The sequence below is a fragment of the Equus asinus genome, chromosome 7 (assembly GCF_041296235.1).
Source record: "Equus asinus isolate D_3611 breed Donkey chromosome 7, EquAss-T2T_v2, whole genome shotgun sequence".
Classification (NCBI taxonomy): domain Eukaryota; kingdom Metazoa; phylum Chordata; class Mammalia; order Perissodactyla; family Equidae; genus Equus; species Equus asinus.
In genome coordinates this window covers 83,316,065-83,342,466 of record NC_091796.1, presented here as the reverse complement: position 1 = coordinate 83,342,466, position 26,402 = coordinate 83,316,065, and the positions used below count along the sequence as shown (strand labels likewise).

The following is a 26,402-nucleotide window of genomic DNA, read 5'->3' as shown; positions in this document are numbered from 1 at the left end:
TGGGCAGGACACAGGGTTGAGGAGGGGTGTTGGTTTTCAGATGGGAGAGACTTCAGCGTGTTTGTAGGCTAAGGGCGAGGAGACGTTCTTGAGGAAGAGGCAGTTCACAGTGCCAGCTCTGGGACTTGGTTTACCCTTTCCAAAGTGCCCTTTGATGAGACACCCTGTGCTTTGCTTTCTGCTGTGCTCTTTTCTCCCAAAAAGCTTATTTTTCTCTAGGGCTCCTCCTCCAAGCTGTTTTAAATCCAAAAGATAGGATCTGTTAGAATCTTTTATTGTAATTCAATCCCTAAGTATTTAACCAGAAAATTGTAATAAGAACGTTTCCTAAAGTGACTTCAAAGACTACTGGTAAGAAGTTTACTTCAAATTGAGACAAAGCTTATGGTTTCAGCAAATCTTGATTATGTTAAGTCAGGCTGATCAGGAGAGATTTTGTTGATTCTAGAAGAAGCTGGAACAGTTTTGGTATCTTGAAGGGGAGGAGGTAGCTCCTTAGTCCTAGCAGTTGAAAGATCACTAATACATCTTTCTATAAAGTTCTATCCTCTAGCCTGATGAATGAGCCTTTTTAGTATTATTTAAATTATCTAGCATTAATCGAACCATTGAAATATGAAATAACAGAGAGTAAGATCCATTTCCCCTTCACCAGGCTTACAAACTGATGCTTTACAAGTCCCAGAGGTATAAGCACAGAGAGAATAGCAAAGAATTAGGCTTGATCTGCATCCACACTAAGCTTTGTAGAGAGTCAGGTATTAAGAGACATCTTTCTGTTCAGGTTTGTTTGGGAAAATACATGGCTTTTAAAAAATATATAGTGTCTACCACCTAGCTCTAGTAAATATGCTCATTTATAAGCATGGTGGACTAGAGTGCATATGGGGGGGAGAGTATTTTCTGAGTCTAGTTTAAAAAGAAATCTACTGTGTTATAATCTTAGGAAGCTAATTTACATATAGCCCTTTCTAGGAGTAAAGAAATCTTGTGTTTTCTTATAAAGAAATTGTTAAATGTGGCATATCTCAAAACAGTACCTCCAGAGGTTAAACAAATTGGTAGCATGAAATAGTGTCTGCTTTAAATTTCTTTCAAGTCCTTTTGTAAATATTAACATCTATAGGGATATAACTATTGAAAAGGCTACCCCAGGGACAGAAATATGCAAGGGAGGAGAAACTTCTTAACAAAACTTCTCAGAAAATAAGCTTTTTGACCTGAAGGGAATTGTCAAAAAAAAAAAAAAGCCTATGGGAACTAAAATAACTACTTATGTTTATGATATTTAAGCAAGTGTTATACTGAGTGCACAGTTGTGCTGATGATGATTGTGTATTTATTCTGTTTGCATGTAATATTACACTCGTTCTGGCTAAGATTATAAATGCAAACAGACAGCCTCTTAACGAGACATCTCCCTGATATTAGAATCAGTTGAGTCATCAAGGCTGCTCTGAGCGGTCACATAACCTCTTGAAGTGATGAGCTGTCTCTGGGGGCAGTTTCAGTAGCTAAATATATTCTCTGTTCAATAAGAGTCTATTCAGTTGTCTTGATATTTCATATTCAAAGTGCCTTACAAGAAATAAATTATGCACCTAAGTGCTATATAGCTGGAACTCTTTCCTTTAAGAGGCATATTTTAAAGAAGAACACTGGGCTATTTTGTAAACTATCAAAGGACAATTCTAATAGTAGATTAATGCCTGTTTTCCTTTTTGCTTTGTAGGAATTTATTCGCGAACAAGTGGAGGTAAGCCTTTCTCTTATTTTGGGGTTTCACACAGAAGCACCACACACAAAAGGCTCCATTGTCCCATGTCCTTTTCCCATCAATAAAGAATGTGTTTATGCATTAGCTACTCCAGACTACAGGAGGCATCCAAGGGACTTTGCCACTGACTGTCCAGAAGGTGTTGGCATCCCAAGCCTGCCATGGTAAGTCTCTCCAGACACCAGCTACTGTGTGCCTCTGCGGCTAAGCACGTGCAGGGGTACAGCAATTATGAGAGAAGGAGAAGGCACCTTTACTGTGTGCTACTTGGAGGGTACAGTTTAGATCAAGTAACTGAATACACTAAAAATGAACACTAAAACATTACTTTTAGAAAGCAAAATACCAACACATATATTTGGCCATAATGCAGGCTGACTTACGAGTGAAGGAGTAAAACCTAGAGGAGGTGCATTTTGAGTCAAGTTTTGAATGAGCTGAGGGACACAGATTCATAGGATGGAAGGGGAAGCTTACTACAGGGGGAGGAAACAGCCTGTGCAGAGACCAAAAGCAGAAACAAATTAGTTATATGAGGAGCAGCAAAGAGTATCCAGAAATTAGGCTAGTAAGAAAGAATAGAAGCCTAGAAGGTCACAACAAACCCGTTAGATCTTGTACAGAAGGCATTAGAATCATTGACAGTTCTTGAGTAGGGTAATATGATAAAATATAGAAAATGGTATTGGAGGAACTTACTTTAGGGATCATGACAGCTACAGAAGCCCCTGCAGCTATCATTTGACCACAGTGGGGTCTCCAATCCACTGACACCCTCCCTCCTTCTATTTTCCATCAACCTTCTCCTCTCTTCATGCCTGTCTTTCCTGGCTTAGTAACCTCAAATCCTCATTAGTTTGTCTCCTGCAAACATCCTAAACTCCTTCGCACCTTTATCCTGTCTTTACTTACTCCTCATATCTACTCCATCACCAAATTTCAGCATCTCTACCTTCAAAATGTATCTGAAATCTCTCCAATGTGATCTGTTTCCCCTGCCGCCTTCCTAGTTCTTGCCACTGTTGAGTCCTTTTACTTAGTCTCTCCATGTCCATTCTGACTCCCCTTCAAGCCATTCTTCCTTCAGCAACCAGATGTTTCCTTTGTTAAGCATTCCTCTGAGCATGTCATTCTTCTAACTAAAATGTGCCAAAGACTACCCATTGCTCTTAGGATAAAAATTTTCTTCTTTACCATGGCTCACAAGGGTCTTCATGATCTGGCCCCTGCCTGCCTCTCCAGTTTCATCTCACGTCACTCTCCACCTTGCCCCTGACATTCCAGCTTGCTTCCTTGGTCCTGTTCTTGTGTGCTGAACTTCTGCTCTTGCCTTTTTCCTCTGTCTGAAATTCCTGCTTCTTCAATTAACCATGTCTTTCTTAACCTAAGGTCTCAGATTAACTACCATTTTGCCAGGAAAGCCTTCCCTGACCTTCCTAAACTGGGTTTGGTCTTCCTATTATATATTCTTTCATACTCTGTGTTTTATAGTACTTAAATATGTAATTTAAATTACTGTGTAACTATTTGTTTAATGTTTGTCTCACCTATTAGATCATAAGCCCATGAGGGCAGAGATCATCTGTCTCATTCACTGCCCGGCATAGCTCCTAAGACAAAGTATATACTTAATAAATAATAAGTAAATATTTATTAAGTATATACTTAATAAATAAATACATTGTTGACTGAGTGAATTAATGTATGCATAAAGGCAGGTTATGACAATATGAGAGTTCAGATTATGAAGATTATTATGGAAGTCGAAAAAAGGAGCAAATGAAGTGGACATTGTAGGGAAACAATGAGAGCTCTTGGTGATAGATTGACTCTGGACAAAGATGACCTTGATTTCACAAGAAAAACTCTGACAGCAAAATCCTAACAAGTTAAGGAATGCCTCCTACAGGGATTAGAAAGACAACGACCCCGTAAGGAAAAGCTGAGAGACAATCCAGTCCTGAAGCCATAGTTTCACCCGTGGCCGTAAGTGCCAATTTCAAGCAGTATTAAAGTCACGTGAAAGAAGCTTAAGAAATGTCTTACTTTTCCCAGATATTTGGCTCTGACCCAGGGTCAGCACTGGTTTCCCACCATACGCACCATAACCTTCTTGTTTCTGTCTTTCGTTTAGGGGCCATTAAGTTTAATGATGGCCTGAGCCTAGAGGAGAGCTGTCGCCTTATTGAAGCCCTGTCTTGGTGCCAGCTGCCATTCCAGTGTGCTCACGGGAGACCTTCTATGCTGCCATTAGCTGACATGGACCACTTGGAGCAGGAAAAACAGGTACAGTAATGACTAACAGGAGAACAGGGAGCAAAGTTTATCTTTTCTTTCTTTTCCGGCTCCTATTATCCTAATGTAATCTGTTTTAATCCTTTCCAAAATACAAGAGTTTTGAAAAATATGCATTGTAAGTTTTATATGAAGTCTCACAATTTTATCTTCTAGCTCAAATGAAAAATGGAGCTTAGGTAGAACTGTCAGATTATACACAGGATGCCTTTGTATTTTAAACTTAACACACGTACAGACTGACATGTCCTGAGCGTCTGTTGCCTGCTGGCTCTAGGTTGATAAGATGCGCAGGTTCTCTGGGGCTACAGGAAGTTGGTAGAAACACACCCAATTCACCACTGGCAAATAAATATAGCCTAAACAGCCAGCTGCTTGACGGTACTTTCTGGAAATGGTGACCTTGCTGGAGATGGCAGCCATCTCCACCGATCTCTAGAGTTATGATTTGGGGGTCATTAGGCAAGGAACCAAGCTTAGGAGATGTCCACATTATGCTTTGGCGCTGATTACTCAGCAGCCCAGGAACAATGATGTGGATAATGCAATAAAGGCACAGAGTGGTTTAAATTAAAGAACATTTTCTGTCTTTGTTAGAATCTTAAATGAAACAGAACATGAGAGCATAATAGGAATGTTGCTGTTTTCCAAAACCTTTTCTCTTGCTTACCTTTTCTACTAAGGGCTGTAAAGTATTTTCTTTCCTGGAGTTTTCAGGCATTAATATTTTCTGACTCATCCAGTAGATTTTACTCCATGAAAAACTTATTGTTTCACATGACAGTGAAGAAAGTTTTGTCTCCATTCCTGGAGAGAGGGAGATCCAGACTTACAGTTTTCAGTCCTACTTATCCTAAGGAAACCTATAATCTGTTCCGAATCCAGAATAGAAATCCAAACAGATTTGAATAGCCCTAATTAGGAAATACTTATATGCTACTTGGCTTTTCATAGTGCTAATTGGAGTTCTTCTCTTTCTTCCCATAGATTAAACCTAATCTTGCTAGACTTTGCAGAATGGCCCAGGCCTGGCATCTCTTTGGAAAAGCACAAGGATGTGATACAAGACAAAGGCTGCAGGAATCCATGCCTCCTTGTGAGCCACCATGAGAACGGAATTGCTGATGGACTAGGAACCACAGGGTGCTAACTGTCTGCCTCTGTGCAGAGAGCATGAGCAGCAGGCACTGGGAGTCTTGACTGCATCCACCCAGTGCACCCGAGCAACCAAGCGCTGGCAGTCTTCCCTGAGCAGATGATCCCTCTGGTTGAGGACCAGAGGAATTCAGGCCTACACTGTTCATTCATTTGTAGCCATGGACAGAGGAGGTTGCCATATAATATCTACTTTTTGTAACTTATTTAGAGATAAAATTTAATGATTGATTGGTTGATTTGTTTGTGGTTTTTCTTGGGGTGGGATGGGGGTTATTTTGTTTTTGTTTTGCAGTTTTTCCAGTCTCATAATTTGCATTGATGTAATTTACCTGACACTGAACTCTCAAGGATGGTGTCGGCCTTCCTCAACTGCCCGTGGCTGTGCTCCGTGAGTCCCTCCTTCCCTCAGTTGTCTTCACTTCCCTCTGCTGCTGCTTTACATTCTAAATCTCAGACTTAAAGAGTTTCTGTATGCTCAAGAAAACCAGTCCCTACAGTCTTCCATCAGGCCTGCAGTTAGATTATTTTAGGGATAAATACTATTGATAAGAAGAGAAACAAGGAAAAGGATAGGATAGAAAAAATTTAAAGTCCTGTTCCTGGGTTTTTGTTTGTTTTATTGCCTCTTTAAAAACTGTTTCAGGGGCTGGCCCCATGGCTGAGTGGTTAAGTTCGCCCATGCTCTGCTTCGGCGGCCCAGGGTTTTGCTGGTTCAGATCCTGGGTGCAGACATGGCACCACTCATCAGGCCATGCTGAGCCTGCGTCCCACATAGCACAACCAGAGGCACTCACAAATGGAACATACAACTATGTACTGGGGAGCTTTGGGGAGAAAAAGAAGAAGAAAAAAAAGATTGGCAACAGTTGTTAGCTCAGGTGCCAATCTTAAAAAAAAACAAAAAAAAAAAACCCCAAAAAACAAAAAACTCTTTCAGAGGGACTGGCCCCATGGTCAAGTGGTTAAGTTTGCATGCTCCCCTTTGGTGGCCCAGGGTTTCACCGGTTCAGATCCTGGGTGCGGACATGGCACTGCTCATCAAGCCATGCTGAGGCATGTCCCACATAGCACAACCAGAAGGACCTACAACTAGAATATACAACTATGGACTGGGGGGCTTTGGGGAGAAGAAAAAAAAACCCAAGATTGGCAACAGATGTTAGCTCAGGTGCCAGTCTTTGAAAAAAAACTCACAGTTTTCATATCCCAAACCAGTAAAATGGTGAAAGTACTATGAGCTTGTTTTTTAAAGTATAATTTTTTTTGTACTTTGTAAAGTATCTCTCTTTAGATGGAAAGCAATTTTCATATAAAAATGCAGCATTTATTCTTTTAGCCTAACCAGATATGTTCTCTACATTTTTTCAGGAGACAAGGGTTCTTTTGGTCTCTTTCAAATTATGTCTTGGTTTTATTACAGTATGCCTGTTTAATGGCCTCATAATTTCCTTTGGGACCAGGACTGATCTTTCTGCAAATGCTTGTTATGCCACTCTTCATCTGTATTTCCCCCACTTTTTTAGATGATTTGATTTCTGGTTAATAAGACTCAATTAGACTAAAGTCCTATAGAAGGGAAAAAAAGCAAAAAAACCAGCTCGTGATGTTTATCGCAACTGGGATGCCATACAATGAGAAAGATATTGCAACAAGAATTTTCACTTTTGTATTTCCTGACCAGCCTGCTCAAATTGGCCTTTGTATCAATGGAATGATTCTCCTCAATTTTTAATACAGGAAACAAATTTGTGCTCATGAAAGAAAAGTTCACTTGGCAACAGCCCTGCAGTGAATCTTACAGGAGCAATCAAGTATTGCATTCATCAGCGTGTGCCTCACAGAAGGTTCAAGGAAAGCCTTCACTGGTTTTCAAGGGGATCCTTGTAGAATTACGTAATTGGAACCCTGAAGAATAGGCACCACTGTCTAAAAATGGCCTTTATTCTTCTAAATACATATAAATGGTTTCATAGACTGGGAGACGTGACCTTAGAAAGGAGAGTGTTTTCAGGGGATTTGTGAGGCTGTCAGGGGCTCTGCTTCCAGGCCCAGTGGGGTGCTGTGGCCTCTGGCCCTCTGCCTCCGCTCTCTAGAGCTACGTGGAGGCCAGCTGTCCTGGGAGTTTTAAAAATCCTTTTGGGTCAGACCAATTTGTGGGATTAAAAAAAGTGTTACAAGGGGCCAGCCCAGTGGCACAGTGGTTCAGTTCAGTGCACTCTGCTTTGGCAGCCTGGGTTTGTGGGTTTGGATCCCTGGCACAGACCTACACCACTCGTCATTCATGCTGTGGCAGCAACCCACATATAAAGTGGAGGAATATTGGCACAGATGTTAGCTCAGGGCTAATCTTCCTCAGCCAAAAAAGAAAAGTTACCATACCTCTTGTATTAGGATGATGGGGTGTGAGGTCAAAAGGTTTTGCTATAATCCCAAACCACTGTTTGCATGAGAATAGCAGAGGATTAGAAAAAGTTCTTCATATATTATGTAGCCAGTCTTCTGGGTAGCCAGACTCAAGCAATTTAAGAGATAATTACCCTATTTTAATAATTTATAAACTCAGTAGCATGTATCAGCATAAAACCAACCTATTAGCCAAAAATACCTAACATTACTTTGATTGCCTGTTAGAGTTTTGTTCTGTTTTAATTCAGGTGCCATGAGAACAAAGATATATTCAGTTTTCTAACACATGATAGTAATCATTAATACCTATATGGTGCTTTAAGGTTTACAAAATAATTTTTGCCTACCAAATTTGAACTCCTTGGCAATCCATGAGATAAGGTGGTATTATTCTCCCCATTTTACAAAGGGGGAATCTAAGGCTGAAAAATATTACTTATTTCTCTAAGATCACACAGCTAGTAAGTAAAGCTGAGAGTGGTATCCAAGTTTTCTGGCTCCAATAACAAGAATAGTTACCATTTATTGAGAGCTTACTATATACCACATGCTTTGTATACATTCTTTCTTTCTTTCTTTTTCTTTTTTTTGCTGAGGAAGATTGGCCCTGGGATAACATCTGTGTCAATCTTCCTCCACTTTTTATGTGGCTTGCTGCCACAGCGTGGCTGACAAGTGGTGTAGGTCCACGCCTGGGATCCAAACCTGCAAACCTAGGCCACCAGTGCACTGAATTCAACCACTATGCCGTGGGGCTGGCCCCAGTTATTTCTAATCCTTACAACAGTCCTCTTAGGAAGCTAGTATCTCTGTTTTACAGTGAGACTACTAAGGCACAGAGACGTTAACCAGTTTACTCAGGGCCTAGCTAAGAGAGCCAGAATTCAGACCCAAGTCTGTGTGAGCTCACATTGCACACTCCTTCCTATTATTACCCCATGCTGCCCTATATATTTGTAATTTACTAGGGATTTATCAGTTTGTAAACTTAGTAGTTCAACTTTATTAGATTCTGGTTAGTGGAGGCTTCATTAACTTTAGAGTAAAATTTGAGAGATGAGATGTGCAATGAAGCCATTCTTGAGAGTTCCTTTTTCAGTAACATTCATCAAAATTTTATTAAGTCAAGTTGCATACCTTTAAGAAGCTTAGCTTCAGTCTGGGAGAGACAAGGAAACTGATGATAGAATATGGTAACTTCCTCTAGGTTCAGGGATCCTGAGTTAAACAGCTATATCTTTATTATTGAGATAAAAGGGGATAACAATTCTGAAAGAATTAAAACTATAATGGCAAGAGGAGCTAATATCAGAAAAGCTTAAGGCAAAGCTTAGAGTGTAGACTGGAAGGAAGGCGAGAGACTGGGAGGGGGCTAGGGCAAGGTCCAGAACCTAGCTGGGGATCTGGAACTTGATGAGTAGTTGAGAATGGAGAGGTTCTAGCAATCAGATGTCAGAACGAGGCAAAGGATCAGACACAAATGACCAGCTGGGCTCTGGGCCTAACAGTGAAAAAACAAGGCAACCAAAACAGGGGCAGGGCAGGAGGGGGCCCAAGGCCAAGAGATGAGTAGGGGGCTGACGAAGACAGGCCGAGGGAGAACAGATGCACCCCATCAGTTCCTAGAGAGCCTGGCAGCCAAGCTCAGCTGAAGCTGCAGGTGGGAGCCAGCATTGGCATATCTGAATGAAGGGAAGAACAGCTCCCTGCAGAGAAGCAGCCTCTCCCTACCTGTTCTCCACCTGAGGGGCTGCCCCGTTCCAGCAAACCCTTTACAGGGGGCGAACACTGAGAACTGACTGGTGTGGTGCCACCACCTATCAGGCCTGCTTTCACCCTTTCTCAGCTGGAGCTGCTCATCAACACGAGATGGCAAAAAGGTGGGCTCAGGAGAGAGGAAAAGAAGGGATTCTGGGAAGCCAAAAATCTGCATAATCTACACCAAATAAACCCTTCCTTCTATCCCTCCGTTTTTTCATCATTCAGTAACTGTTCACTGAGTGAGTCCCGTCTAAATGTATGGCATAAGAAGTTGTAGGAGATAGAAAGAAAAAAGAGGTTATCCTATGGCTTAGGATTTTTCAAACACTTGGATCATTGCCCCATTTGTCATAGAGCACTCAGTCTTCTCCAGAAACATCTGATAAAGTTCAGGCAACCTGATCAAGCCCTGGGGAATCTGAGTGTCTTACATTTTGTAATCTATCAGGCCAGTAAGCTAGCGTGACTCAAGTGGCAGTCTGAAGAAGCTGGATTTGGCCTGACTTTACCCTTACAACTTGCCTGACTGTAAACAACTTGCTCTTGTTTACTTCAAAAGCAAGGAGTATCCAAGGCTGTCCACCCCTCTAAAAAAACGTGGTTTGGAGTTAGGTACTGCTATTTGTTTATCCTTATTCAAAGTGTTTCATCACCTCTCTTTTATAGTAGTTAACTGCCGCATGAATCTCATCAAGTGTTTTTGTTTTTGTTTTGGTGAGGAAGACTGTCCCTGAGCTAACATCTGTACCCATCTTCCTCTATTTTATAGGTGGCTTGCCACCACAGTGTGGCTTGATGAATGGTGTAGGTCTGTGCCCGAAATCCGAACCTGCGAACCCAGGCCACCGAAGTGGAGCACGCCAAACTTAACCACTACACCACAGGGCCGGCCCTTCTTGTCAGGTTTGTAAGTAGCTTCCTTCTTCTTTAGGCACGTCTTAATACTAAATATAATGTGCCTGAAAAAACTCTACTGAAAGGCTCCTTCTCTTTAGCACGGTATTTAATATAAATATCAAGCAGTCACCATTTCAAGTGTGGTTAGGCTCCAAGGCTGCCCTCCATTGTGTGAGGGTTGTGAAGAAGACTGACAGCTTAGACTACAGCTCTTTATTAATAATTGCTTAGCCATTGAACAGTATCCTGGAACAGCTTTTTGGTGAATGAAAGAAGAATTCAAAGCGAAGTAGGCCAGATGTAAAACACTTCCAAACCACGTGTCAGAATAGCTCCTTTGTGCAAATGAGGTGCATGTCTGCAGAGGGAGGTTTTGTGAGGGCAGGAGGGCAGTATGGCCTTTACAGTAATTACATCACCATCTGGTGCTGTCCTGATGAACTGAGTTCTACGTACGTGGTATGACAGTCAGGTAGCTCCGTGATGAACTGTGTCCCTGGCAACCTTCATGAACCCAGACTGATGTGAGAGACTGCTTTGAGAAACAGTCTCGAATCACGTCTGTGAAACTGACGATCCTCTGGGTGCCAGCATTTATTTCTTTGAGGTATCACTTTACACTTAAGTTTTTCTTGGTAGAGTGTTTTTTAGACTTCTTTTCTGAGGCTAAATTAGGAATTTCTGTTCCTTATTCGAGTTCCAAGAATTATGCCTTTCCTGCCCTCCGCCCAAATTGGAAGATATAAACCGTGGGAAAAGTATCTTTACAAACTGTAGTAAGTTATCTAACTTGGTTTATTTAGCATGTTCAGGAAGCCTTTCACATCCATGGAATCCTCTATTAATTCTCTCCAGGCTACAACGGTTTTCTTCCTTAGTTTCTGGGTTCTGCCTGCAAAGGCAGAGGTGGGAGGGAGTGGTAGTAAGTCAACATGGAACTCCTCAGTTTCTCCCTGTTTAGATCACCTTCTGATATTTATTTCCAATATTTACTCTGAAAGAGGAAAAGGGAGAGAGGGAAGTAGAGAAACAAGGCATATAAATAGCTCTGTGGGATTTACTTAATTGAGGTCCTAAAGATTCTGAAGAATATGCATCTGTGCAGTTCTGTGCTAGGCGCTGGAAGAGCTGACCCAAAAGAGACACCCCTGTAACCTTCATCCATCTCAGTCAGGCCTGGGAAGGATGTTGGTGCTAATTTTAGACCAGAGACTAAGATGCACAAAGGACAAGTATCGTAAAGCATTTTTGGAGCCAAAAACAGATTTAAATTCCTTGACTCACTGTTGCTCTTACTCCAGACCACACAATTGTACCCAAGTGAATTGCTGTTAGAATTGGTGCCTTCAGAGGAGATAATTGCTCATAATTGGTAGCTATAAGCCACTTCACTGAGAAAGCGTGGGGTCTTAGATGCTTTAAGAAATAATGGGACAGACTGAGGCCTGAGTGAGTCAGGATCTTCTGAGTCAAAGAGCTTTTAGGTCGGTCTTTTAGACTGACCCTCTGCAATCTTGTTTTTCCCCTCTCAGGGAAGACAAGAGCCCTAAGGCCAAGATCTGTCTCAAGAAGGTATCACATAAAAGTAGAGGCCTTTCCCTCGTAGCCTACCTCTGGCCGGTGTTTACCGAAGTGTGGCTATCAAATCACCTGTGAACATCCCTTGGGCTGCTTACTGTTAAACATGCAGACTCCTAGCGCTCCCTACAGACTACGCCACGTGACAATACAGACACTACCACATGGGGCAGGAGGTGGCCTTTGTGAGAAGCATCCCAGAGGTTCCTCGTTACACCTCAGACCTCTGCTTTGGACCAGTACTTCCCAAACATGGCAGATCATCTGGATTACCTGGGGAGACTCTTTGAAAACATAACTACTATCATAGTACATGTAAAACACAGGAATACTATATAAACTTACTAAATAAAGTTAGACGATGTCCCCCTGCTTGCACGAGTTGGTGTTATTCTTCCATACTTTCATCCTGCACATGCACACATTTGTTTTGTTGTAACGAAGTAAGGGTCATACGCATATTGCTCTGCAGCTTGGTTTTTTTCCCAGCTTGTTTTCGTTAACAGAAATTAAAATGGACTTTCTTATAAATCTACTCCATTCTTTCAACACAAGGGTCACAACTCAGATGCCTCTGGGGGTTAAACAGATAGCATAAGTGAGTTAAATGGACCAGGGAGGAACTGAAGAAAACTGGAGGTTTTCCATCTAATGGAATCAGAAACTACTCAACTACAGCAAACTGCTGCCATTTGGGAACATAGACCCAGAATCGCCAAATCTTCTGAGTTTTCAAGGGAAACAAAAAAATCTCAATTTGTTTAATGTGCAAGCTCCAGATTTTTAAATATTGGTAACCAATTCAAAGGTGCATTGAATTGGGTGAAGCAACTAAAATGTCTTCAATCCCAACACTGCCCTCAAACCACCCTTTTGAAACCTCAATTGCAGTGTATACATATTTCACAGTATGTCATACTTATTAAAATGCTATTGCTGGACACAGGCTATGACATTCCAGCTGCTACAATGGACATTCTTGTCTTTATTTTTGTGTGCTTATACAAGTATTTGTAGAAGTGCAGGTTCAAAGTCAACCTAGAAAAGGTTGTACCAATTTAAAATCCTATTAACAAGACAGGAGAGGGTCCTTTTCTGGGGAGCTTTCAACAGATTCCCAGGGGCCGCCCGAGACCAGATAAACTAGGTCTGGAATGGAGCCCAAGATTGTATTTTTTTTTTTAAAGTTTAGCACCTGAGCTAACAACTGTTGCCAATCTTCTTTTTTCTTTTTCTTCTTCTGCTTTTTCTCCCCAAATCCCCCAAGTACATAGTTGTATATTTTAGTTGTGGGTCCTTCTAGTTGTGGCATGTGGGACGCTGCCTCAGCGTGGCCTAATGAGCGGTGCCATGTCCGCGCCCAGGATTCGAACCAGTGAAACCCTGGGCCACTGTAGTGGAGTGTGCAAACTTAACCACTTGGCCACGGGGCTGGCCCCTGTATATTTTTTTAAGCTTCCTAATGATTCTTATGATCAGAGAGGTTCTGGAACCACTGTCTTAGACTACTAACAAGTTGTTTGAGACCATTTCCAGTGAATTATAAGGGAAATGGTGAACACTTCCAGTTGCCCTCCTGTTGTAGAGTGTTAGCTCTTTACAGCCCCCTAGGAAAACACGAAAAGGGCTCTGCTGCTGTTGTTTCAGGCACAGTCAGAGCAGAACAATAAATAAACCAACTCAGGAACCTTCGAGCAGCTTTTATTGGCACAGTCTAAGAAAAGGTGTGGTAGCCATTTCTGAGCAAAACCCTGTATCCTGGCAAGGTATTCAGTGTTATGTTTAACACACCACTAAACCAGGAAGTTTAAGTTCCTGAAACAGATGCGTCAGGTCACTTAGAGGCTCCAAAATCAATAGGTCAAGCCCTGCTGCTCTGTTAAGACCCGAAAGGCAGGAGACAGTCCAGGATGTGCGTCCTTGTTCCAGGGTGACTAAAAAGGCGGGGAACAGTATCAAGTCTTTCTCTGGGTTGACTCCAGTCCACTCCCCCATTACAAGGAAGATGCATTTTAGCAGTAGCACTGGAGTCTCCTCTCCATTCTGTGTTTGCCTAAGCAGCTTCCGCTTAGGATGAGGGTGGTCATAGGACATGATCATCAGGATGGTAGAGTTCACTCATCAGGCGGTATATGTAGGAAGGTGCGTTCCCACCAATGTTGGAGATAAACAGGGTAATGAGCTCTGGGGGGACGTAGTCAAACACAGGGCAGTGAACGCTGACCTTCTCCAGAATGTCCCCTGAAAGGCAATCACACGTGCTAAAGATAAAACTGAGGATCCTGCCCTAATAATTAAGTAGCATATAGATTCTAAGCTCAATAATGCAGGCATACTTGCGACCCCAAGGAAGGCAAGCTGCAGCAAAATGTGAATATGAAGAGATGACTTCAATCATGGTACTTCCCACTTAAAACTGTCCAATGCCCTTCCACAGCCCTTAGAATAAAATTCAAATTTGGGATTGCAACCTTCAAAATCTGGCCCCTCCCCACCATACCACACTAATTATAATTCGTACAGCTCTCCTTCTTGCTCATTTCTCTCCAGACATACGGCCATCTTTTACCAACTGCATAAGCATGTACCCAACTCAGGCCCTTTGCACCAACTCCTGCAAAACTCTTTCCTTGATCTTCACAGGGTGGGCTCTATTCATTCAGGACTCAGCTGAAACGTCATCTTATTAAGACCCTTCCCCAATCTAAGGAAGTCTCCTAGCCACCTTCCATCACATCATCCTTATTTGTTTTCTTCCTAAAACATCTCACGACCTGACCTTTTTTTATCTGTCTTCTGCAATACAACATAAGCTCTGTGGGAGCAGAGCCTATCTAGTTGTTCACCGTTACATCCCTGGTGCTACACTAGTGCTGGATGCGCCGTGGATGCTCAAAAGATATTTCGTGAAAGAATGAAGTTTGAATAAATGGATGAAGTTATTCAACTTCCAAGAATAGCTGGCACCCCAAGTACTATGCTTTGCTCCCAGAGGGTGTTTAAGGCCGTGTTAACTGTTGATGAGGCAGCAAGCTCACTGAGCAGAGCGGCTGACTCAGAAGAAGTCAGAGAGAAGGAGCCCAGCACACAAAGGTATCCAGGCTACGGCCGAGTTTTCTAAGTAGGAATGTTTCAGAGCCTGCTCCCTTTGGCAGCCACGTCACCAAAATGACTCCCTACAGCAACTGAAACAAGTACATTTTCCCACTGGGTTGTTGCCTGTGTCTCAGACAATGTGCAAAGCCAAACCCAGTCAGTGCTGGGTGATCCCACACATCATGGCCCCAGTAACTCAGCTAAATATATTACTCTCAGAACAAAATGAACGTGGATCAGGTCCCCAAGCCCTCTAAGCTGCTAAAGAAAACAGTCCCCATGGGAAATACGATAGAAAGCACAACCTGACAGCATTCAATTCCGTGGACTACCAAACCAAAACACCAACACAGACACGTGCACATGCACACACACAACTTCTGTACCTTCTGTGAAAGGCAGGACTTCTTCAGGAGCCACAAACTTGTGAAATGAATCTTCTTCATTGGGGAACTGGAAAAGGAAAAATTTAAAAAAAAATAAGAGACCCAGCAATTCCACTTCTAGGGGTATGTACCCAAAAGAAATAAAAAACATGGGGGCCAGCCCAGGGGCATAGTGCTTAAGGTTGTGCACTCTGCTGTGGTGGCCTACAGTTCATCAGTTTGGATCCCGGGTGCAGACCTACGCACCGCTTAGCAAGCCATGCTGTGGCAGGCATCCCACATATAAAATAGAAGAAGATGGGCATAGGTGTTAATTTAGGGCTAATCTTCCTCAAAAAAAAAAACCAAACAAACAATAACATATGTCCACACAGAAACTTGTACATGAATGCTCACAGCAGCAGCATTCACAAAAGCCAAAAGACAGAAAAAACCCAAATGCCCATCAACAGATGAATGTTTAAAGAAACTGATATATCCATACAATGGAATATTATTCAGCCATAAAAAGGAACAGCATACTGTGCTACAACTCAGATGAACCCCCCAAAACATTACACTCAGTGAAAAAAGTCAGAAACCAAAGGGCACATATTATATAATTCTTTTTATATGAAATATCCAAAATAGGCAAACCCATAGAAACAGAAAGCAGATTAGTGATTTCTAGGAGATGGGGAGAAAGAAGCCTAGAGAGTGATTACTTAACACATATGGACTGTTTTTCTGGGATGATGAAAAAGTTTTGAAATTAGACAGTGGTAGCTGCATAATGCTGTGAATGTAGTAAACGCTACTGAACTGCACAGTTTAAAATGGTTAATTGTGTTATGTGAATTTTACCTCAATTAGAAAAAATAGAGACCTATAAGTGGGTTAATATTTTCAAGGCAAATAGTTTCCATCACTGATGAAATGGCTCTTCACTTAGTAACTGCTTGCATTCAGGCTACAGAGGACAGTCCCTGGAACTATGATAAATAAAATGGATTCTGTGTTCCTAATTTCAACTTGCTTGGCATTTTCAGAAATGGTCAGGGTGACAGGGAGTGGTGACAAGGTAAACAAAGGGGCTATGCACTGTCTTGACCTTACAATTTCAACTTCCTAAAGCTGGTGGGTTATAACTGTCCATTGTTTTTCCTGGATCAAGTCTTCTGTGGCTTTTTCCAGCCTCTGCTGGGTTTGAGCCACTGAGTACATGCAGATAAAGAGAAGCCCCAGAAGGAGTAGGTTGAAAGCCCAGAGTTTAAGCCTCACTTTGGCTTCCTTCTCTCTGTTGGCTAGAGAGAGACCAGCTAGAGACAGACATACCTGTGGGGAAAGCTTGAACATAGGAGCACAGACGATGAGTGGCGTGGAATGGTGTTTTGCTGCCAATGCTAGAGTGTGAGTTCCTGTCACAGCTCTCAAGGCACCATTGGCCAGGATGGTCTTTGTGCCAATGATCACCTTTGGGACAGGAAGAAAAATGTGAGCCATCCCGGGGATAGAGCCTTAAAAGAGTCATTAGGCACAACAGCCTGAATTTGCAGGCCTCCATCTTGGTATCCTGGGGGGTCACAGACCAGTAGTGGGAAAGGGATTCTAGGCTCAGGACCACAAATTCTAGCCTAAGAGTGGGTTTCCACGGTTAGAATGAAGACAGTACATGACAGAGAACTGCAATATCTACTGCTCTTAGCCCTGTCTTTTCTGGAACTCTATATGCCACACATCCTGAGAAGCCGGGAGCCTTTCTACTCACATCCACCACCGGCAAGCTGTCTGAGCATAATGCAGAGCTCTCCACCCGATCCCTAGCAGCTGACATGCTTAGCATAGTCCTACTTCATTCTTTCCAAAGCTTTCACCAGAAAGAGGCTACTCCAAGTGAGGGACAATGATACAGATAAAGGGAAAAGAAATTCAGTTGATATATTAAAAAGGCCCAAGTGTGTACTTTCAAAAGGTCCTAGAAGCTTTCTTCTCTTCTCCTGGATATTACAGGAGGGGGAAAAATGTTTCAGAAGTATCATCTTTATGAATTCAACATAATATAACTCCAAAGACACCCACCTTGTTGACTCTTGACATAACAGCAAAAATGGCAGCATCAGTCATGACAGTTGTCTCAATACCCGCATCGGACAAATTGACTGCCATTTCATGGCCCTGCAATAGGAGAGAGAGGAGGATGCTGGGAGAAAGAGCGACAGAGTGAAAGACCTTGCAAACGTAACTGTACCTGGAGAATTCTGTGATACGGGGCACATCCAACACCCACTTTCAACAGATAACTCATTTTTCTGCCTATGGGAGGTATTCTCTGGTGAGTGGCAGGAAGCCCAGGGGAAGCTGACAAATGTTTAATACTCCACAGCAGCACCAGAGCAGCCACAAAACTGGAAATACTACTTGCTTGTGTAATCGGGCCGACAAGGTAGCTCCTGGCTCATTATTTTACCACATCCTGCATCCTTACATATTTCCTTTTTTGAGACCTATTATCTACCTAGGGATCGAGTGAGGTCAGACCAAGCATCAGTCATCCCAAAGATAATTTACCCTATTTTGATTCCTAAAAGAACCAATATTTATCTTTTCTGTGATTCAGCGGTTCATCCAATTTTCTCAAATCGATGTTTAAAAATGTTCACAGGATGGACAACCTGGAAATTCCCTTAATGTTTTACTTTATCTTCTCGATATCTTGCTTATCAATTCAAAGTTGTTATGGACCCCATCTATCCCTCTTTTAATCTCTCCTCATTTTTCATTTTTCTTAGCAACCTCAGCTGTCCCCTACCTGGCAGAAAGGAGCACACTCTGCCACAATGACATGGAATTTCCTCTTCCGGGCGGCCTCTTTGAGGAAGGCCTCTACTGTTCGAGAGAAGCCAATGGTCATGATCACCTCATTGGAGTGGATGTGCTCCAGAGCCTGGGCTGCGATGTTCTCCGTTGTCCCTTCTGTAAGAATAGTCAGTTTTGCAAGGAAAATATGAAATTGCCATGCTACATTATGAACAGATAACAGAACACAGAAAGGGACATGTGTCCATCACACAGACTGCCCACCTAGCTGACCCTGGTAACAAGCTTAAAGGATTTCATGTGAAATGTCACATTTCCTTAAAAGCCCCACTCCTGGGGGTCTCCTACGTCCCAAGTTCTCAGTCTGCCCTCTTTCCCAGCAGTAGCCTACTCACCAACTCCCCTCTAACCCCCACCACTACAGCAGCTCCTTACAATTGACTTTGAAGACAATGAATTCAGGCAAGAAATGGCCCAATCTGGGAAATCCTCAAGTGCTGAGAGTAGGGTAAACAGAGCTTCCCCAAAAGAACTCTTCCTCCCAAAGGTGACCACAACACTTCCACCCGAGAGAGGAAAGCCAGAGAAGAAAAACAAAGGAGGAATTTGGAAGCAGCAGCTCAGTGCACAGACAGACCCAGCTTCTTCCTCCCCTGGGGATCTCTGATTGTAATGAATATCTGAAGGTCTTCTGGGACACAAAGACAAGGGGGTTGGAGGTTTTGTGTGTGTATCAAAATTCAAGAAGTTGTTTAGGGGATAGCCTGGGGCGCAGTGGTTAAGTTCATGAGCTCCGCTTTGGCAGCCCAGGGTGCACTGGGGGATCCTGGGCACAAACCTACACACCACTCATCAAGCCATGCTGAGGCAGTGTCCCACATACAAAATAGAGGAGGACTGGCACAGATCTTAGCTCAGGGACAATCTTCCTCAAGCAAACAGAGGAAGATTGGCAACAGATGTTAGCTCAGGGACAATCTTCCTCACAAAAAAAAAAAGAAAGAAAGAAAAGAAAAGAAGAAGAAGACTTTTAAGCCTTTAAAAAAAAAAGAGGAAGTTTAGTGAAGAAGGATCTAACAACTGTGGTTTTAGGGGGATTCATCTCTTTAAAATGAAAATAAAGCCCTTCCCTAATAGAGTCTCTGTCACAGTGCATTTGCAGTCCATAAAGGGTTAGTCTGTAAGGAAATGTAGAGAGGGTTGTTAGACCTGCCACCTATTCCAAGCGTTCCTAATCAGGATGGAGAACAAACGTCTGAGAACCATGGGACTGGTTAGCTCCCATCTCTGCTAACGAAAAACCTCCAGAGTCCTGTTTCCTCATCTGCCTGCAACCTGTCCTGTCCACCCAAGGATCAGGACTCTTACCCAGTTCCACAAGCAGCTCGCTAATTGCCTCAATGATGTTGGACTGGAGTTGCGCATAATGTAAGCTGAAGTCCTCGGTCAGGCCTCCAGATGTCAAAAGTTTGTGCAGGGACTCCTGCTGATCGCTCTCGTCGCTCCGTCCGTGGAGTCTATGGAAGCAACAAGACACAAAGAGGGAGGTGGGGAGGAGGTGTGGTCATTTAAGTAACAGGAGCTGCTCAGCTCCAATAAAGGATCCAACCAGAGAGAGGGGCGCAAAAAGCGTCACTGGGTCCAACCCAGAGCCCAGGACGTGGGCCTGACCTGCCATACTCCTCCCGGATAATCCTGAGCACTCTCCGCACCATGTTGCCCACGGTAGTCTCTGAGGGCTGCGCGGCCGCCATCCTCCGGCCCTCTCTGCGGATCAGCTCCATCAGCTCCTCTGCGGTCCGAGAGCGAGAGCGTGAGCAGGGCAAACGCGCGGTGAAGATCGGGAACAGAAAGCGACGAGGGGCGCAACGGAGCTAGGCCTGCCTCACCTGCGTTGCTCCAGCGGTGGTCCGTGATGATCCGGCGCAGCAGCCCCAGGGTCTCCCGAGCCATGTCCTCGGAGCTGCGCCTCCCGCCGCCCCGCTTCAGGGTCTCCACGAAACTCTCGATCCTCTCGGACAACTCCGAGCCCCTCGCCGCGGCTCCTGGCATCTCGAAAACAGTCACCTCGCCGGCGGAATCCACACCGGCACCAACTCCGAGTGTGCACTTCCGGGGACGTCGAGGTCGGCTTCCGCTCTGCGAGACAAACTGTAGTTTGGAAGACGGCGGGCCACGCCCCTCGCCGCCACCGCCCGCCCTCTCCGTCTGCCTGAGCCAATCAGAGACTGGGAGCTCGAGTTTTTCCGTTGCAGCGGGAGAACCGGAAGTGGGCTTTCCTGGTTCCTCGGACGCCGAACGAAGGTGACGCGTGAGGCCTGTAGAGGGTGGCTCGTCTCGTTGCTATGGGAACAGCCGGTCTGTACGGCCCCCACCGCGGCTCGAGGCTAAACTGGAGAAGTTGCTGCCCTCTTTCCTGGTCCCCCAGCTCTGGTGACGGCCCGGTGTCTGACGCAGACGCTCAGAGCGCGCGTCTACCTTGGGCAGACCCCGGTTATAACGCTGTTACATTGCATGGGACTGGTTCGTCTGCTCCTGTGTCTGTCTCTCTGATACATTCAGCTCCCCGGGGACAGGGACCATATATCTTTTTTGCCTTTGCATTCCCAATGCCCAGCGCACGTAATATAAGGCAGAGGAATCCAACATGAGGAGACCGAATACCCACCAATCAGGAGATTCAAACTGGGAGCTAATATGGGAGCCTTTAATACCAAGGGCTGCCATTTACTTAAAGCTTACTAGGTGTTGGGCACTGTGTGTGAATTGTTTCATCTAAGGCAACTCCGTGAGATAGGTCCTCTTATTCTCATTTTACAGATTAGGAAACAGACCCACAGAATTTAAGCAGTTGTTAAGGGGACGGCATCATGTTTAATCCAGGTCTGTCTGAACCCGAAGTCTGTATGTAGTGAGAATTTCTGATTAATTTCCTTAAGATAAATTCTTAGAAGTAGAATCCTTGGGCGCACACATTTCTGACTTTTGTTATAATTGACAAATTGCCCTCCAAAAAGATTATATCAAAACCAAAATCAGAGTACAAAAAATAAAACTAGAGCCCAATATCCCTCATGAGCATAGATGCAAAAATCTGCAACAAATTATCAAATCCAGCAATACATAAAAAGATGAACACAATTACAAAGGAGAATTTAAACCTGGAATGCAAAGCTTTCATAATTTGAAAATCAAATCAATTTAATGTACCATATTAACAATCTTAAAAGGAAAACCACATGATCATATCAGTTGATGCAAATAGCCTTTGACAAAATTCAACAGCCATTCATGATTTTTAAAACTCTCAGAAAACTAGAAATAGAGGGGAACTTATTCAACTTGATGAAGAGCGTCTACAAAATCCTGCACCTAACATCATACTTAATGGTGAAAGACTTCTTTCTGCTTCAGGTCAGGAACAAAGCAAGGATGTGCACTCTCACCTCTCCTATTCAATCCTGTACTTAAAGTCCTAGCTAGTGGAATAAGGCTTGAAAAAGAAATAATTTTTAAAAGCATACAGACAGGCAAGAAAAAAAAACCTGTCCCTATTCAGAGAAGGCAGGATGTCTACATAGAAAAATCCCACAGAATCAAAATAATAACAAAAAACTTCCTAAGACTAAGAGGTGAATTTAGCAGGATACAAGGTCAACACACAAAAACCAGTCATACTTCTAAGCGCTAGCAACGAATAATTAGAAACCAAAATTGAAAACACTGTAGATCCCAAAAGCCATAAACTATTTGTCAGTTTTCCTGTGTGTTAAGTTTACAACGTCTTAAAGATTGTATCAATTTATATGCTTGTTAGTATTTACCATGTTCTGGCCAATTTTGGATATTGTCATTCTTTATTTTTCCAGATATCAAGCCATTAAAAAAATAAGGTACATACTATTTTATACATCCAAAAGAATATGTATATGTGCGTGTGTATAACATATATATACACAAGTTATGAAGCATGACAACAAAATGAACACCCACGAACCCATCTCTCAACTTAAAAACTAAAATTCTCAAATGCATAGACACAGGCGGTAGTATGGTGGTTGTCAGGGGCTGGAGGGAGGGGAAAGTTATTGTTCAGTGGGCACAGAGTTGGTTTTACAAGATGAAAAGAGTTCTAAAGATGAATGGTGGATAATGGATGTACATTTACATTACACAACAATGGAAATGTACTTAATGCCACTGAACTGCACACTTAAAAAGAGTTAATGTGGTAAATTTTATGTCATGTGCGTTTTACCACAATTAAAAAAATGTGATATATTTTTTTTTTAAAGATTTTATTTTTTCCTTTTTTCCCCCAAAGCCCCCCAGTACATAGTTGCATATTTTAGTTGTGGATCCTTCTAGTTGTGGCATGTGGGACGCTGCCTCAGCGTGGTTTGATGAGCAGTGCCATGTCTGCGCCCAGGATTCGAACCAACGAAACACTGGGCCGCCTGCAGCAGAGCGCGTGAACTTAACCACTCGGCCACGGGGCCAGCCCCAAAATGTGATATATTTTTTAAAAAAACTAAAACACTGCTGATACCGTCACACTGATGTGTGTACAATTCTCCTACCCTATTTCCCTGCCTTTCCCACACCCAAGGATAATCACTAATCTAAATTTTGATTGATATTCCTTTGCTTTATAAAAAAATAATTGATTATATATTTACAATCCCTAAAAAGCATGTTGTTGAGCTTTGCTTGTTTTTGAGTTTTTTACAAGGGGTATTATAATGTCATTTTCTACAACTTGCTTCTTCCACTCAATATGACGTTCCTGAAATTTTCCCATGTTGCTACCATGTATCTGTGGTTATCTCGTTTGCATTGCTGCATAGTATTCCATCATGTGACTATATCACGATTTATGTATTCATTTTCCTTCAACGGATATTTGAGTTGTTTCCAGTCTTTTTGGGAGGTGGGTGAATGTAAGCTATAAATATTCTTGTGTATACTTTGGCACACCTACAAGTGAAACAACTGAGTCATGGGCTATGTGAGTATTTAACGTTACAAACAGTGCTAGTCTTCCAAAGTGGTAAAATTGATGTGTCCTCCTTCCAGCGGAACTTAGAGTTCCAGCTGATCTACATCCTTACCAGCACTTGGTGTCATCACCTGTTTTATTTTGGAGGAATCAGGTGGATATAAAAGGATATCTCATTGTCATCTTAATTTGTTTTCCTGATTACTATTGAGGTTGTTCATTTTTCTCACATGGTTACTGGCCATGTGTTTTTTCTCCTTTGTGAAATATCTATTTGTGTCTTTTGCATACTTTTGGCTTTTAAAAAAAATCTTTTTCTAATAGATTTTTAGGAGTTCCTTATATATTCTGAATACTAATCTTTTTCAGTCATTTGTGTTATAAATATCTTCTCTCAGATAATGGCTTGTCTTTGTATTCACTTTAAGATGTCTTTGAACAGAGTTCTTTGTTTTAACATGGTCAATTTATCAACTTTGTCTTTTATAGTTAATGCCTCTTGTATTTTATTTTTAAAAAAATCTTTCCCTAAAGTCATAAAGATAATTTCTTGTATTTTATTCTAAATAATTTACAATTTTGTCTCTACACATAATTTTGAATTACTTTCTATGGAGGGTGAGAGATGGGAATTCAATTCTATTTTCTTTTTCCATTCTTTCTCCAGTGATTTTCAATGCTACCACTGTAATTATTTCAAGTTACTGTAATGTGTGAGTCTGTTTGGGGGCCCTCTATTTTGTTCCATTGCTAAATTGCCTATCCCTGAACCAACATCACATATTCTTAATTACTATTGTCTTATTAATAAAAACATAGTCTTGCTATCAGATAATAAAAATCCCCTTTGCCATATTCCTTTCTTTAAGAGGATCTTGACTAGTTTTGGGCCTTATCTCTTTCATATATATTTTGGAAATAACTTGTCTATTCCTCAAAAAAAAAAAACTATTGAGATTTTGATTGAAAGTGCTTTAAATCTTTAAATCAGTTTGAGAATTGACATCTTTAAGGTACTGAGTCTTCCTGTCCATGAACATGGTATATATGTCCATTTATTTAGGTCTTCTTTAATGTCATCCAGTATAATTTTGTAATTTTCTTTATATAGGTCTTGCACATCTTGTGTAAGATTTATTCCTAGGCACCTTATATATTTGTTGCTATTGTAGATGATTATCATTTTTTTCATCATTGGCAAATTGGTAGAGAAAATACAAAAACTGTTTAATTTGCATTTCTGTATTCATTAACCAAGATGAACGTTTTTTCATGTTTCTTTACCATTTGCTTTTTGTCTCTTATGAATTGCCGTTGCATGTGATTTGCCCATTTTGCTAATGTCATATATGGCAGGCACTCTGGTTGTGCACCTAATATCCATTTCTTTCTTCTTCCTTGTTAAAAAGCACTGATTTTGTTTGGTTTTTACTCATAGGGGAAGTGGTTTTAGCTTATGGATAAATCCTGATTGGTCTAAGCCAATCATAGTAATTCCATTCTCCTTTTTTTATAGATTGGTGTAGGGTAACCTATTTTCTAGCCAGTGGCATATGGGGGAGATCTATTTAGGACTTCCTGGAAAGGTTTCCCTGTTCTTAAGAAAAAAACAGAAGACTACTTAGTTTCTTCTACCTCTGGTCTTCTTGGATATGATGCCTGGAGTTACTGCAGCTATGTTGTGACCATGCGGCCTCAAGACTGAGGATAAAGTTAACATGCTGAGGGTGACAGAAAAGAAAAACAGAAAGAACCTAGGCTTTTGATAATATCAACACATACTGGATATTTTACATGTGTTAACTTTTTTCATCCTTACACCAATCCTATGAGATAGATACTATTAATATAACCATTTTCAAAAGAGGAACCTGAGGCATAAATAGGATAAGTAACTTGCTCAGTTTCACACACCCAGCAAGTGGAAGAGCTGGGATAAAAACCCAACAGTCTTGCTTCCAAGCCTCTCAGTCTATGTATTGTGGTGTCTTTTATTAAAGTCGTTGTGTGAAATCAGCAACTCCAGAAGTTGCCCTATCTGTAGACTTCTTATTATATGAAGTGATAAATTTCTCTCTTTATATAATTTCAAATGGGGTTTTCTGTCACTTGCAGCCCAAAGCATCTGGATATTGGGTATTTATCTTTTTCTAGTTTATTTGAGATCTATTTATATGTTCAGGATACCAACTATTTGACTGTAATTAGTGTTGCAATATTAGTATATTTAGGAACTTGGCCCAATTCTCATATATTGCTGTGGGATTGTAAATTGAAACACCTTTCAGAAGGACAATTTGGAAAAACATAGCAAAAGCCTGTAAGAATGTTCATTCATACCCTTTAAACTAGCATGCCCATGGCTAGAAATTTATCCTAAGGAAATAATCAGAAATAGGCACAAAGATTTGTCCATAATATTTTCCACGATATTATTTATTACACAAAAGTCAGAAATATTCAAAATTAGGAAGTTGGTTTGGAAATTACAGTACAGCCACATTACATTACTCTTAGCTATAACTGTTAAATAACTCAGTGCTAAAATAGATAATAAAAGAGACTTTCTTTAAAGTCTGCAATTTTTCAAAAAATCAGGATATGAAACGAGTATATTTGGTGGGAATCTCAATTTCATTTAAAAATGTATGTTATTCATATGTATTTTATATATAAAATATATGTATACACACACGCACACACATACTTACACATACGCACAAACCTATACATAAATACGTGTATATATATACCATCTGTCTGTCTATCTAATCTATCTACTATCTCTCTATCTATATAGGTTTGGGGTGGGTGTGTGGATATGTGTGTGTTTCAATGACATGTACCAAGATGTTAACAGTGTCTGTCTCTGGAAAGTATGATTACTGATTTATCAGAGACCGCTCATTGCCTCAAAAGCCATTCTTCTCTAGTGATAGAGTTTTATCAGGGCAAATAGCCACCTAGAGTAAAGCCTGCATTCCCCAGGCTCCCCAGCAGGTAGATGTGGCCATGTGACCACATTCTTACAAGGGGATCGTGTGAAAGTGTTGCTGCTTCTGAGAACCTTCCCTAGGAGAGAGCTGGCATGGATCCTTGGCCTCTTTATCCCTTGCTCTTTCTTGCTGCCTTTCTGCTCTGGCAGCTGAGATGTCGAGGATGCAGGCCACATGGCAGGGATGGCAGAGTGGTGAGCTGGAAGAAGCCGGGGCACCTGAGGGCTCTGTGGAGCAGACGCCCGCACCAACCTGGG

The 26,402-nt window shown here is 41.9% G+C and overlaps 2 protein-coding genes across 16 annotated transcripts in view; one reads left to right on the top strand and one right to left on the bottom strand.

Annotated features, from left to right (window-relative positions):
* Positions 1–12,244, top strand: part of MLH3 (mutL homolog 3) — a 34,228-nt gene extending 21,984 nt beyond the window's left edge. For 5 of the 14 annotated variants that reach the window (XM_070514076.1, XM_014835709.3, XM_070514073.1 and 2 more), the window contains 6 exons: positions 1,733–1,756; positions 1,863–1,941; positions 3,912–4,063; positions 5,060–5,618; positions 10,167–10,300; positions 11,827–12,242. Coding sequence is in view for 8 of the 14 variants with exons in the window: in XM_014835709.3 (XP_014691195.2) it covers positions 1,733–1,756; positions 1,863–1,941; positions 3,912–4,063; positions 5,060–5,182 (378 nt within the window). In the remaining 6 variants the exon portion in view is untranslated. Of the gene's footprint in view, positions 1–1,732; positions 1,757–1,862; positions 1,942–3,911; positions 4,064–5,059; positions 5,619–10,166; positions 10,305–11,826 lie in introns of those variants that run through there. The other 9 variants (XM_070514075.1, XM_044774025.2, XM_070514072.1 and 6 more) reach the window with 5 other exon arrangements.
* Positions 10,495–20,582, bottom strand: EIF2B2 (eukaryotic translation initiation factor 2B subunit beta). Of its 2 annotated transcripts, none has more exons than XM_070514083.1 (8): positions 20,040–20,296; positions 19,822–19,942; positions 19,519–19,667; positions 18,143–18,306; positions 17,413–17,508; positions 16,669–16,806; positions 15,355–15,421; positions 10,495–11,288 (listed from the first exon to the last, which is right to left on the bottom strand). In XM_070514083.1, the coding sequence occupies exons 1-8, from the start codon at positions 20,200–20,202 to the stop codon at positions 11,284–11,286; spliced, it is 903 nt and encodes a 300-aa protein (XP_070370184.1). In that variant the 5' UTR covers positions 20,203–20,296; the 3' UTR covers positions 10,495–11,283. The 2 variants fall into 2 exon arrangements, with proteins under 2 accessions (XP_070370184.1, XP_014691265.1); XM_014835779.3 differs by lacking the exon at positions 10,495–11,288 and adding an exon at positions 13,558–14,113 and having other exon boundaries at positions 20,040–20,582.
* Positions 20,583–26,402: the final 5,820 nt, after the last annotated feature.